The sequence below is a fragment of the Atractosteus spatula genome, chromosome 3, assembly GCF_055471065.1.
Source record: "Atractosteus spatula isolate fAtrSpa1 chromosome 3, fAtrSpa1.hap1, whole genome shotgun sequence".
Lineage (NCBI taxonomy): Eukaryota > Metazoa > Chordata > Actinopteri > Semionotiformes > Lepisosteidae > Atractosteus > Atractosteus spatula.
The window spans coordinates 17,527,987-17,539,756 of record NC_142708.1 but is presented as its reverse complement, the minus strand read 5'-3'; the positions used below and the strand labels follow the sequence as shown (position 1 = coordinate 17,539,756).

Sequence of the window (11,770 nt, the reverse complement as noted above, 5' to 3'; positions counted from 1 at the left end):
AGCAGGCTTGTGAATACCCTTCTTTTAATCCAATAGAAATACTGCTCTCAACTTTGAGACCATTTTGCTGACACATACTACTTAACTTTGCATGCATATCATGTTGTAACATTTCTGCTGCACAACCTGTGCTTATTTGCCCACACGGGTTTGCAATGTAATGCATCACATTACTCATTACAGTGACTAGTAGCCAGGAAGGGCCGCTTCATGTCTCAGTGTGAACACTCACCCGTGGCGAGACCAGGGGTTTTCAACAACATGGCAGCTATCCAGTACTTTCATAAAGTACTCAATTTTGTACTCAATTTGGAATTTGTACAAGATTGCGATACCATCAATGAATTTGTTGTTACAGGAAGTTAATTTGTTAATAACTGGTCTGAAAAATTGGGACTGCAGTTCCCCTTTAGTTATTCAGCCATGTATCATGGTTATAAATGGGCATGATTTGCTAGAAGGGTGTTAGCAATACCCCTGATCTTATATATATATTTTTCCAGAAACATCTATGCATAAACAGTGATGCTCAGTGAGGCATTAGTCCTGGATTATTTGTTTTGGACATTTAATGAAATACTTGAACTTGCACGATATCGCCCAATCACAGAAAAAGTGACCAAAAATGCGGATGAAACAATCGTGATAAGGTTTCAGAATGAAGTATACTGTTGAGATGAGAACATTGAAAGGTATGGGGCATGACCTCTTTGAACTTGAATTGACCTCTGCTAGTGCTGACCCACAGCCCTGCTCAGCCTTTGGAATGAGTGCTGTGGGATGATCAGTTGCTGTTTCTGTGCACAGCCATTGAGCTGGTGTTGTGTGCTGGGAGGCATTGGCACCATTGTGCTATTGGGACTCGGGTCAAGAGAAAATGCAGGCTATGGCATGCCTTTGACTTTTTCTTGACGCCTTTATGCAGTACTCCAACCACTGTGGTCCTGGGTTATTCTGCTGGAAAATGGACATGAATTGCCTTGTGTAAGTGGAAGAACTAGGCTCAAGGACTTTGCTGTTGTATTTCTAAGTCCTTTGATTTCTGTCAATCTGCATCTCAGCTGTTCTTGTCAAAGGAATTTCCTTCACCCACCATCACGCTGCTGCTGCCGCCCTGCTGGTCTTGAACGGCACAGTCGTCACTTTAATGCTCATTGTGATGTACCCGCATCATGTGTCATCCAGGTGGAGGGCAAAGTTTTATAAAACACTGAATAAAACAAATGAAACACTCCAGCACTCTGCTTGTATTTGTCCAAAGGAAGAAGGTAACTTCTTGTCCTTGTGGGAAAACCTTTTCTCCAAGATGTTCCCTCCTCCAGCTTCCTGGGCTATGGTCCCCTGAACTATGGTCAAGTGGCTCTGTGCAGCTCTTCCATCCTCCAGTGTTTTCCATGGATCCTAGCAATAGAATATTCCATTTAAACGATATCGAGATACACAGGATCCAGGGTTGCCATGGAGAGGTGCCGGGATAGGTACTTTTTTTTCTGGGAAGTGATATAGAAACCTACGTTCCCCAAGGAGTGTTCCATGGGCTAGTTTTCTGTCTTCTGGTTGTTTGGGACTGACTTGATTGTTCGTAACCAGCTTTGTTTTCGTCACCGCAACGTTGAATGTGCCATGTTTCAGTGATTCAAGTTATATTATCGTCGCACACTAATGCATTTTCTTCCATGTATTCCTAGCGTTTAATTAGCTGGTTCTAATGATGTTTAGGTAGTCTTTTTGCAGTAATGCCACTCCCTGTGCATCTCCCTTGCAGATCTTCTACCGCTTCTTCTCTCCTTCCTTTTAAGTTGAAATGTTTCTGAAGTTCTCTACAGAAGTACGTTCTGCATGAGATGCAGCTCAGGGCGCAGAGTCAATCAGTTGGACGTGATGGCCCCAGGTTGTTGTGGCCTGTCTCGCAGAGCCAGTGTCCTGGTTCCTCTCGACTTGCCCGATGGTGGAAGGAGAATCTTATTCTTACACCAACTGCTCTGCTAGACAGGCCACCCTCCATCATGGCAACAGTGACCAGAGGATCGCTGTGACTCAAGCAGGATAAGACTTGGGTACTCCCTCTTTTTGTAAGTAAAATCTTTTTTTTGGGAATGATACTAAATTCTTATTCTACTCAGTATATCAGTATATGAAGAAGTGATAGGAGAGATTTCTAAACCGCCGCCAAATGCAGACAGTGAGAAGGTGACACAAGGCTTGTTTCATAGCGAATGTACACATCACATTCCTCTAGCTAGTTTGAGTGAGAGCTACAGAGACCTGATGCATTTATCATGTCTTGCTTCATGCATTGTTCACTATTGTGTGTGCTCTTATCATATGAGTAATGGTAGTTTAGACTTTCTCATGGACCCTAAAGGTGTTAAGAAAATGAAAAATAATTGTGTGTGTGTGTGTAATTACACCAAAAGCAAATGATGTGGTTACTATACTGTGTAGTACTGTACACGTGTATGATTAATGATGTCTAGCTAGGTAATTTTATTAATTAAAACACATAACCACAGTTTGAATGTTAGTAATTCATGTTTTAGTGAAAAAACGTAAAAGCAGAGGTGACATTTTTGGGGCCTGGAACGGATTGTAATTTTTCCCCATAAGAAATGTTCACTATGGTTGAATTTGCACAATGCGAAAGGGTTTCTGGGAATGAATTGTGTTCGTAATAAGAAGTACAGGTGTAATACGCAAAATGAGCTAGTGACGCAAAAGTTAAACTTCAAACTAGAAGTTTTAGCGAATTCTACAGAATTAAAAAAATCCCTAAAATCGTCTCTAGAACAGTGAAGCACAGCATCTTCAGGTCTACAGTGTCTGTGGAATTTCATCCCACCTTTGCTCTGAATGGCCCAATTAATCCTGTCATCTTGGCCTGGGCTCCGATAGCTCCTCCTTCACACTGAAAGCCCCTTCCCAGGGGAGCACTTTGCTGACAGTCTCTTCCAGCGACTGAAGCACGGGGCAAAGAGCTGAAGAGCTGGTGTCTGGTGACGAATTGAAGATTACAATTGGGTGACATGGAGTAAGTGTAATTGAATACTCCAGCACCTGGTTGTGTTTAAGCGATTAGTGCAGATTATATGAAGTACTGGGCAACGGATATTTGGGTTGAATACTCCAGTGCCTGGTTATGCTTAATTTAGTGAAGACTTAGAACTGGGTGACACCAGAACTGTGTGAATGAAAATTAGCTTTCAGAACTATTTAGCATTTCCTTTATATACAAGGCTAACAACTGGTATATTAAAAGGGTGTTTTTTAAGAAGTTTTTTTTTTTCCATAAATCCATTATACTTAAAAAATGCCTATGAAAAAATGTTTAATTTTGCACAAACCAGTGAGTATTCTTTTTTTTTTTTAAATATCATGATCCCGTCTGATGCTACTGAAACCAATTCCATTACTTTCAGTTGTTGAAACTAAAACAAAAGACATAAGAAAGCACGACGGACACCAGCGTTTAAGGGGCCTGTCTTTGTTTCGGACACCAGTCAGGTCCCTCGCTCTTCCGTGTGTGTCCCCTCTTAGAGAAAACTGCACAGTCCTCCTCCTTCCAGCTTGCTCTTCTCTTGACTTAATTTACGCAAGTCACTAGATCTCTTTATCATCAATCTCCAGGCACTAGAGTATTCAATGTGATTTACACTGCTGCCCAATTCTAAATTCTCATTCAACTAATCACTATTCACTTTAATACAACAAGGCGCTGGAGTACTTGGACAGATTAATCCGTGAAACACTGTCATAATGCAGGATGTGTTCACAATAACAGAAATAAAAGCACCTTTTAACCAGCAAACTGCACATACTGGTTTTTATCATCTCCAACAATTTAGAAATGACAAGACTAAGTGTGAAGAAAGCACTGCAATTTAAAAATAAAATAAAATAAGCATTACCTTTATTTTAAAACGTGGGCTTGTAATGTACAGTTGTTTTAATTTTAACAATCTGTCTTTTATTGAACCCAGAGGAACATATTGATTAGATTTTCTTAGCACTTCATGAACTGCAGTAACTGACAGATTAATAAAAAGTTTCACAGTGGTACTTAAATACATTAAGCAGTATGATTTTACATTTGCACAGTTTAAAACAGTTAATTTTCAGGAGAAGTAAATTCCATACGGTATATGTAATAAATCTCGCATGTACTGTCAACATTGCCCATATATAGTTCATAAAAAAACCCAACTAAATAGCTACACACATCTGCCGTTTACCTTTTATACATTTAAGATATTCATAAAATATTTTTTAAAATAAACACTTTAAAATCCATTTGAAATACATTACTATCTGCTTTATATTTCTGGCATATTCCCTTTTTTTCCCAGCACATTTGATCACAAACATGACCCGTCCTCGTAGTGAAATTACCACATGATTTGCAGCTTTTTCTCAAGAAATTCATAAGGCAGTACAAGCAGAGGTAGATTGTGCACTAAGTCCCACATGTTTGAGTGTTAGGATGTCTATTGAACAGAAAAGGTAAGATACAAATTCACATACAGTAAAAGCTGAAATGAGAATTTATCAGTTGAATTCTTAAGAAATGTTTTGCAGAAGCAGAAGGTTCATACTCCTACACATTACGGTATAAAAATGCATTAAACTCAACACAGCAAGGGCAAAGTGAAGGTCATAGTGACTTGGGCTCTGAAAGCAGATGGCTAAGACAATTCTTCTAATCTTTCCTTCAGCAACATATCTTACTTCATTAAGATAAGAGCTAACCAATTTTTTTCTCAGTAAAAGACAGCACTGGATACACAACTCCTTAACTTTAAATTGCACTACGCATATCATCTCAAACATCAAAGAACTCTCTCTCAAGGTCTTAGTGTGTTGCAAGTGTTAGAAAATCAAGTCTTAGATTTAATATTCCATTCAAGGCGTTACCTTATAAATTAACTTATTGGTTGACTTCTCTACATAGAAAGTCCTAACTCTATAAGATCAATTATCTTTGAAGTGAAGTGTGGTTAAAAAAATGTCTGTTGTACTATAGAGAAAATATTACTGTTCTTTCTATAGAAATGTTTTCATGTATTGCATTTTTCAAATTATGTTTTACAATGTAAGGCTCAAAATTTGTGAAGCCCAATCAATGAACTATTGTACACCAGGCTGATCAGCATGAATTTCCTTTCTGCACTGTCAAAAACTTACACTTACTATATAACATAACAGACTCGGCTAAACAGCTAATACTTCTCAAATACTTTCCCTGAGTCTCACATAGCCAGACTGTCCAGACTTGTAAACTTAATACTGAGATGCAGACTAATGTTTGCTTAGTCATTTCCCTGGCATTAGGCTGTACGAATTCCTCTACAACAACTGAAGATCTTTCAGGTCTACTAACATAATCTGCATAATATAGATGTCATTCAGACTCAGAAGAAAAAGAAAATCAGGGCTTAGATTCCAAATTTAACAAAAAAACAACACTGGTGCAGCCAGCAATAAAAAGAAATGCTATAAGTATGGTAAATATTTTAGGCCAAAAAGTTAGGAATAAAGGTAGGAGAGTAAAACTACAACTATAGCAAACGGAAATGGAACACATTAATACTACAATCTCTACATAAATAACAGAATTTCTGTATATGCTTCCCTTCACATCAATTTTTAACTTAGCAGCTAATAACTCAATCAGTGGGATTATCTGACATTGTATTGGATCTCCTTTCTGTGTAGCCTCTCACTACAATAGAATCAAAGTGACATGTTTTGACAAAAATACAGCATTGCCATAGTGTTGTTGTTACAATTATCATTCAGGTCTTTCATTTAAGTTCTGTTCAAGTTTATTTTTCAGTTTAATTCTTGCATGTCCGCTTGCCTTCAATGTGTTCATCAACCAATGTTAAGCTTCTCAAATTCCTACTTTCGTGTATTAGGGACTAAAAATTAAGAAAGTTAAATCTTAGTTTTCACACTCTAGCTTATGTGTGTGTGAAAACAACTAAATTGAATCGTAATTTAAAGCGTTCTCTGACATTTTAAATTAAATTTAATCAGCTTAGATGTTCGTCAAAAGGCAGGTACATAAACAATAAAAACTGAAAATGAAAGGCCCTGATTCTTACAAATGATAATTAAATCAGTCTATGCTTAATAAAAGTAACAATTTTATGTTGAGAATTACACGCAGTCGTCACATTTCTTCCACTATTTCAACTGCATTTCATACAATTATCATAATGTACTCAAAAATATCACAATTTAAGACGTTAATAATAATAGTGCTTATGAAATATCCTGTGTAGTTATGCTTTAGAAACCTATAATTATATGTCTGAAAAAAAAGTTTCTAAAAGCATGTAACAAAATGTAAGACAAACATTACACTTTAAAAAAAGGAGTTAAAAAACTTGCTTTCTGTAAGCATTTGGATTAAAGTGCAAGTTACCCAGACGTTCTGTGAACTCCTGCTGTACAACACTCTGTACCAAAATACTTTTTTTTCTTCTGACCACATTCAAGTCTCAGCTAGCAGTTATGTGAGCACAATAAAAGGTAACCCACTAAATAAAACGGATTTTGCTGGGGATTTTCCCAGAATTAAAAGGTCACTAGATCTTATTTAAACAACTCTTTATCTGTGCCTTAGAGACAGAGCTCTCCTGTGTAATGACCTCGAACACATTGTAGTCCAATCTTCAAATGTGAAAAGCGGATATATGCTCTTTGCAGAAAGGTTAGGCATTGTCCAGGTCTATGCACCCTTTAAGATGCTCCTTCAATCCCATTTATTAGATCCTGGATCAAAGAAGATGAAGAATTAAGGATAAACAGGGAGGAACAGCTAACTGCCAACGGTGTTTGTCCCTCCTCGCGGAGGCCTCATTACTCTCTTGTGTTGGTCTGGTTGTGGTGCTGTGCCGCCATCGCCTCCTGCAGGCAGAGCTCAGCGGCTGGCAGGGCCCTGCTCCCCTGACTCCGAGGAAGACCAGGAGGCGGACGACCGCGTCCTCCAGCTGGCCTTCTTGATCATGCTGGGGTGGAAGTCGGCGTGGCGCCGGGCGTGCTTGGTCAGGTGGTCGCTCCGCATGAAGCACTTGTCGCAGAGCGGGCAGCGGAATCTCTTCTCGCCGGTGTGCGTGCGATAGTGTCGCGTCAGCTCGTCCGAGCGAGAGAACTTCTTGAAGCAGCCGGGCCAGGTGCACTGGAAGGGCCTCTCGCCTGTAGAAATACAGCAGGTGACCGTGTCAGTTCACACAGCAACCTCTCCCTTCCTCAGGACCTCCAGGTTCTCACCCGACAGAGAGAGTAAAAGATGCTCTGTTGGCTAAAGCAAACAGGTGGGGTACATCCATCTTCTGACCAGTTCGGGATCACAGTGAAGCCGGAGCCTAACCCAGCAAACAACAGGTACAAGGCAAGAGATGGGTCACCAGTTCATCGCAGAGCAGATACAGACTCAGACGCAGACAGGCACACACTCACACCAGGGCCAGTTTTCCCAGAAGCCAATTAACCTACCAGCATGTCTTTGGACTGTGCAGTGAAACCAGAGCACCCAGAAGAAACCCACACAAACACGGGGAGAACATGCCAACTACATACAGACAGCACCCCAGGGCAATGCTAACTGCGCACTGAGCTATTGTGCCACCTGTTACTGCACCAGTCACTAGGGCACTGGAAAAAAACAAACTAAGAGCTGCCGAGCTGCTCTCTGTGAGTTGATGGCCATGATTCTTTAGAGGCGATAGAGAAAACAAAGTGGCAGTGCTCCACTGTAACAGACACATTCTGTTACACCCATTAAACCCACATCCTAGTAATACACAGCACCTGGGCTTTGAGCCATTAGCGGAATAGGACAGGAAAGGTGGGAGTTGAATTGTTGAATACAAATACCCTCTAGTCACACAGAGCCTTAACTCTGAGAAACAAACACTGATATGTTAGCATTACTACTTCTAGTTTTTAAAATGGTGCAGAAGAAAGACTTGTCCAAAGGATTCTTGCACAGGGGAATTTACAGGCCTAGTGCAGGGCGTGTTTTAATAGTAGAGCCAGTTTCAGAGGGGGTGTTAGAGTTAGGGGGAAGGGTACAATGGGACATCACGAGAAGTCCTAAATATCACTCTGCCATGACAATCCCATTAAAAATGAAGGCTTACATGTGTAAAAACACATCTTTTTACGGAAGGATTACAAACAGTTGTAATGTCGCCTTAAAACATTTTTGTGACTATACAGTATTTAAATGCAGTATTTTGCTTTCACTAGCACTAGCAGAGTGATCATACAATAAAAGCCATGCAGGAAACTGGTTTAATTAATTTAATTGCTTACACTTATATAGTGCTTTTCTGGACACTCCACATAAAGTGCTTTACTGGTAATGGGGACTCCCCTCCACCACCACCAATGTGCAGCCCCACCTGCTGCACATTGGTGCACAAAACGGGGTTTACCCATTTTATCCTGAAAGTGTTCCAAGACACATAACTCTCACTACCAGTTTATGTTTTTTACAGCAATATTTGCAGTTCCACTAGGCGCAGTTTTAGGACAATGTTAAAAATGTTTTAAATGACCAACTTTAAGGCCTTACCAAGAAAGCACTACAGAGAATATTCTTTTTGCGCCAGCTGAAAAATGTGGGTGTCCCTCAACCACTTCTAATACAGTTCTGCTGAGCCATTACTGAGAGCATTCTGACTGCTTCTCTAACTGGTCTGCAAGGCGCCTGCCCACTCAAAACGCAAACTGCAGTGTGTGGTTCGCTCTGCAGAAAGGGCTCCTGCCTCTCATCTGCCCTCTCCAATGATGACGTGAGCAGGAAAGACCGCTGATGACAGCTCCCAATCAGGTTACCACCTTTCATAAACGTCCTTCATGAAGACGCTACCGGCCTATGAAAGACAGCACCACCCGGTATTTGAACAGCTTCTTTCTATGGCCTGTCTTTTAGCTTAACAAGTATTCATAGTCAGTTGTGCACTGTCTTATTAATGTCTATTAGTCTTGTTTGTGAACGGTATGTGTAGAATGTTTTTGCGGCAGCAAGTACACCAGAGTAAACTCCTTGTGCACGAAATGTACTTGGCGATTAAAGGTGATTCGGATTCTGAAACACACCACACACGTCCTAAAAGAGGAATAACAGGAATAGCATACAACTGTTTCGAATTAGTGTTTTAGATATACAGCACTTGAGGCATCGACATTAAATACAGTTACGATTGCCAGGGATAATAAACAAGTCCAAACACGGAAAATTCATCTAATCTCAAAGAAAACGAAACTGAACTGCTAAACGGAAATGCAAATCGCCAACCCCTGCTTCCTACCTTTAGCCTCATCTGATTTTGCATAATGACACAAAAGTCAGTTTAGGCACAATCTACGGTTAAATTCTTTTGAAGAACCCCTTTTTCCAGACCGTTTCGAAGCTTAAATTTTAACTACCCCTTACTTATACCAAATATGAACCTGGCGAGTTTCCGATCATCAAATGCGTGTAACTCAGCAGTGCCCAGCGCTTCGCTTGGACCCACAGCGTGCAGCACCGCCCACGTCACTCCCAGTCCCAGCCCTCTCCCCGGGGAACACACCTCCCACGACAGGCACGACACTATTTCTCGGGTTTCAAAAGGGTAATGTCGTGACATTACTGCTAGGCTGTGTCATTACCAGTTACTTTACTCTCACACGAAGAGCTGCCGGTATTTTTCCCTACAAGATATTCTTCAACACTACGCGCAGCTCTCTGCACTTTATTTCGCAACAGCCTCGTACCGCTATGTACTTACTGCCTGTGCTACCTGTCTGCCCTCAGCTGGCCGAGTCAGGGCGGAGCGCAGAACAGAGAGCCCTGACGCATTTCTTTTTGTTCCAATTTGAGCCAAATTATTATAAAGAGCGAAAGAAAATGGGCACATTACACATTTTGTGGTAAGGCTATTATACTCACCGGTGTGTACTCGGAAGTGGGCTTTCAAATGGGACGATTTCCCATAGATTTTCCCACATCCTGCGTGGGGGCAGCAGTGCCTCTTCCCCGAAGGCAGGCGGGACCCAGTCACATCGTTGCCCGAGGTCGGTTTGAAACCCAGCGGCTTCTCCTTGTCGCCGCTCACCCGGGTCGCTCGGGCCTCCCGGTGCTTGCTCACGGCGCCCTCCGAGGTGAGTCCACTCGCGGTTTTGGCAGTGTTCGCGGCAACACTGCGGATAGCCGTTAGGGGACTGCGCTTGTTTAAGTCCAGCAAAATCATGGCAGCCATGAGTATGGCTCTGTTTTCCTGAGTTTCTTTCGGAATGTCCTCAGACATCATGAGATCAGGGCAAGGATGTACCGCTGTTCGATTGGAAATGGAAACCAGACACTCGGCAGCAAAGTCAACATCCGACATGTCTTCTGTGTATTCTTATGTCTAAAAGATAATACACGAATCCGGTCACGTCAACAGAAATTGAAATTTTTTTTTTTTGCAAAACCCTAAAACTACAGAGCTGTGATACTCACATGCGTTCACCGAAGTGCAGACACGAACTAGCACTGACTCCTCTTCTGAGAGCATGTGGCATGTCCCATCTGCTACTGCCTTCACACGTGTCTCCTTTCAATGTGTTTCAAAGAAGTCATGTACACTTTAAACCTAAAAAAAATACACGTGTAGTGCCCCACTGGCAAATATGAAAGTCTTTATTTTTTTATTCACGGACAATATTTCTAAAATGTAGAAGCGGTTGCGCGAAACAGGATACGGCAGCACTTACTCACGATCCTGACTCACATGTTTCTGTTAGATCTTGAGCAACATTTCAGAGTGTTCTTAGAGAACCTATTTCGCGGAATCCCGGGGTGTCATAATAAAGTCATCTTCTTATTGGCTAAAAGGAGCAGTGACGTTATTTTTTTATACACGCCTACAAATCACCTAGATACCAATATGATTGACGTTGACTGGGAACCAATTGGACGTTGTAATTTGGAAAGGCGTGTAACCAAAATGAAAACCAGGAACAAGACAAGCTGAGTGAAGGGGCACACGTGTTTTGTTGGACCTGAGCTCTCCAATTCTTACATTTGCTAATGTTTTTCTATTAATGGCAATGAAGATGTAGAATTTTTACCCGTCAGTTAGTTTAAAAAGTGTGAATCGCTGTCTGGAGGTTTATTTAAAAGAGCTAGGTGTATATAATAGCGCTACAAAGGAGAGTCCAGTGTAGTTTGCCACGTATGATAATGCAGACCAAGTCTTTATTTGAGATTCTTTAAATCTCCAGGCTTTAGAGAACTTGCAGTCTATTGTACAGATACGGTGATTGTTTCGGGAAAAGTGGGCTCTGCATTGTTGTGTACTCTGATGAAATGAAAGCTGAAAAAAAGACAAAGGTTATATGTACTGTACTGTGTGAACTGTACAATGACTGTTTTTTGTCATCTTAAAAAATAGGATTTGGCTATCACAAAATCTTTCGGTAGAGTAGGTATTCAATAAAGATTTTATAGTTAAACTTCGTGAAAATACAACGGTAAAACTTAGAAATGTGTATATTTCCAGGGGTACTTATTGGGAGAATCAGAAAATCAGGAGAAATCAGGAGAACAACATTCACAACAACAACAATCAGGCAACAGCATGTTGCCTAGCAACATTAAAATTTCCAAAACAATAATCCTGACTTTTGGACCGGTTCAATCAAAACAAAGTATATTAAAAAAAACATTAAGAACCGGAATAATTGTTTTTAGTCAGTAATTTTTAATGTATTATGAAGTAACGTTGAGTTAAAC

At 40.8% G+C, this 11,770-nt stretch overlaps 1 protein-coding gene and 1 long non-coding RNA gene across 2 annotated transcripts in view; one reads left to right on the top strand and one right to left on the bottom strand.

Annotated features, from left to right (window-relative positions):
* Window positions 1-3,890: 3,890 nt before the first annotated feature.
* Window positions 3,891-10,795, bottom strand: klf9 (Kruppel like factor 9). The gene is made up of 4 exons (XM_088910638.1): window positions 10,750-10,795; window positions 10,496-10,628; window positions 9,944-10,403; window positions 3,891-7,197 (listed from the first exon to the last, which is right to left on the bottom strand). Exons 3-4 carry the CDS (start codon window positions 10,380-10,382, stop codon window positions 6,923-6,925), a joined length of 714 nt encoding a protein of 237 aa, XP_088766764.1. The 5' UTR covers window positions 10,383-10,403; window positions 10,496-10,628; window positions 10,750-10,795; the 3' UTR covers window positions 3,891-6,922.
* Window positions 8,696-11,770, top strand: part of LOC148837507 (uncharacterized) — a 55,134-nt gene continuing 52,059 nt past the window's right edge. The window contains exon 1 of the long non-coding RNA XR_016090811.1: window positions 8,696-8,904. This is a non-coding gene — a long non-coding RNA (uncharacterized LOC148837507). The remainder of the gene's footprint in view (window positions 8,905-11,770) is intronic.

What these genes read in the sequence shown, in the direction of transcription:
- klf9 (XM_088910638.1), bottom strand. Translation starts at nt 10,382, where the DNA reads ATGTCGGATGTTGACTTTGCTGCCGAGTGTCTGGTTTCCATTTCCAAT. An exon ending in CCACTTCCGAGTACACACCG is followed by an intron (nt 7,198 to 9,943) that starts GTGAGTATAATA and finishes GTATTTCTACAG; the next exon opens with GCGAGAGGCCCTTCCAGTGC.